Raw genomic sequence first — 2,094 nt, forward strand, 5'->3', positions numbered from 1 at the left:
ATCATTCGGATGCAGACGAAGACGTGGACGGAAGCGTACATTTTTAATTCTATACGGACCGTGCGAGTCGGAGGATTTATTCCACCATCTTGTGACTTAAATCGGTAGCATAAACTTGACATTGACACTTCACGTAAAAGCAGGTGCTGCCCCCTACAGTTCACGCACGCTCCCTATTGCTTGATTGCTCGGCTCCATTCGTGCGTCGAATACACTTGCAACGCCATCTCTGTGAAAACCAAAAAGTTCGCCCGTTGGTACGCTGAGACTCTTCGTTTCCTTCACAGCGCCATCTGTAGAAAGTTTTCCAAACTATTTGAGTTTTCACTCTCCCATTGCAATGTTCTCGCCGCAGCTTCTTTTGTTTCTCAAGTTGAAAATAAATTTAGAGATGGCGCCAATAGCGAGACGCTCTTTTATAAAATTAAATGTGACGTCCCACAGGTAAAGGTACCTTATGGCGGTTGGCGCTTACGCTAATTACTAACGCCGCTGCAATATTAGTGCGGCGCTATGCTACGTAAGCGCCAACCGCCATAAGGTACCTTTTGCCGTGGAACTTCACATGTCTTTACTACGTCACAAATTGCCTTTCGGCTCAGAACGCACTGCGTTTAATTTCTTGCGGTTTCAGAACCGCAATAAATGTAACGTACGACATACTTCAACTGAAACAGGAAGAAATTAAGCGCAGTGCGTGCTAAACCTTAAGTTGTACTGTACAGTCAGCTGGAGAAGTTGCTAAGGGGGCCAGGTATTCAAAACGATCTTGACGCGACTTTATAATTAAGAGAATAAAAGCGTGTCAATGTAATTTTGAACAACTTGCCCGCTAAGCAACTTCTGCTGCTGACTGTACCTACATTCATGTATAGCGGAAAATTATAATTACTTACATAACAAAGTGCTTCACTTTTAAATCGAAACTTAAGAAATAGCTTCTCGAGCAATCGTTATACGACCACAAGAACAGACATGGTTTTAAATCATATAGTAATTATTGACATGTAATTTTATATTATCAGTAAATAATATTCATTGTATTGATTAAATTATTACGATTATGTTTTGATTTAAAAAAATTACTCTCCTCATTTCGTTAGTCGGTTAAACATCATATCTCATTTAAAATACAATATACACTTGACCATAGCTAGTTGCTTTTGTAAACTTGTTTTAAGCATGGCCAAGCGAAACAATAACATTCACAGATTTAATTAAACTTCAATCAATCTTTTTCTACTTTAACCAAAGGCACATGTACTAATGTCACACTTTAACATGAATTTAATATCCAACTGTTTATATTTAGTGATATGCGTATTTATACATGTAACCAATGAAGAAATGACAACCGAAACGGACACTGTAAACAAAGCTAAAACCGATACAATTAACAAAATAAATGATCCAAATTTAAAGGAAAACATTAAAAATATTGATGAAACAAAGGAACCTCAAACGACATCAACACGATTTGATATGAAAGACTTCAAAGTCAATAAATTGAAAAGTCACCATTTCGAGGATGAAAGTACCGCAGCTTGTTTAGCTAACATAGATCCAGCGAAGATAGAAGCAGTCAAAAAGAGTATTAGGAACAACGATGGTAAAGTTGAATACGTACCCGCTGATCCTCTACATGTTAATGATGAAGATATTAAAATTGTCAATTGTCTTAAGAAAGAAGCTCAAGATAATGAAAAGAATAAAGATAGTAAAGATGACAAACATAACAAAGAATTTAACGAAAATTTAAATAAAACCAAGTCAGTAGTCGACGCAAAAGAGGACAAGATTAATAAAGAAGCTACAAATGCTACAGATAATAATACAAATTTAAATACAGTAGAAGAAGAAGATTCACCAAATCAAAAAGCTGTTAGAAGAGACACAGAATACCAATTCGAAGCGCTAGAGTACTACGACGATGAACTGGTGTTTGACAACACAACTTGCCCTGACAAGGTGGTGGTTATAGAGCTGCAGCTGGGCGAAGTAAAGAAATATGATCTGGAGTGCAGTATGATCACGCATTGGACAGGCTTGTCTGGTGCTGAGGAGAGTATCGATAGGTTACTAATAAAGGTATAG

General features: G+C 37.2%; 1 protein-coding gene across 1 annotated transcript; it reads left to right on the top strand.

Moving 5' to 3' along the window:
- Positions 1 to 1,260: 1,260 nt before the first annotated feature.
- Positions 1,261 to 2,094, top strand: LOC134679176 (uncharacterized). The gene has a single exon (XM_063538053.1). It carries the CDS (start codon positions 1,267 to 1,269, stop codon positions 2,092 to 2,094), a length of 828 nt encoding a protein of 275 aa, XP_063394123.1. The 5' UTR covers positions 1,261 to 1,266.

This window comes from Cydia fagiglandana, chromosome Z, assembly GCF_963556715.1.
Source record: "Cydia fagiglandana chromosome Z, ilCydFagi1.1, whole genome shotgun sequence".
NCBI classification, from domain to species: domain Eukaryota; kingdom Metazoa; phylum Arthropoda; class Insecta; order Lepidoptera; family Tortricidae; genus Cydia; species Cydia fagiglandana.

What these genes read in the sequence shown, in the direction of transcription:
- LOC134679176 (XM_063538053.1), top strand. Translation starts at nt 1,267, where the DNA reads ATGTCACACTTTAACATGAATTTAATATCCAACTGTTTATATTTAGTG.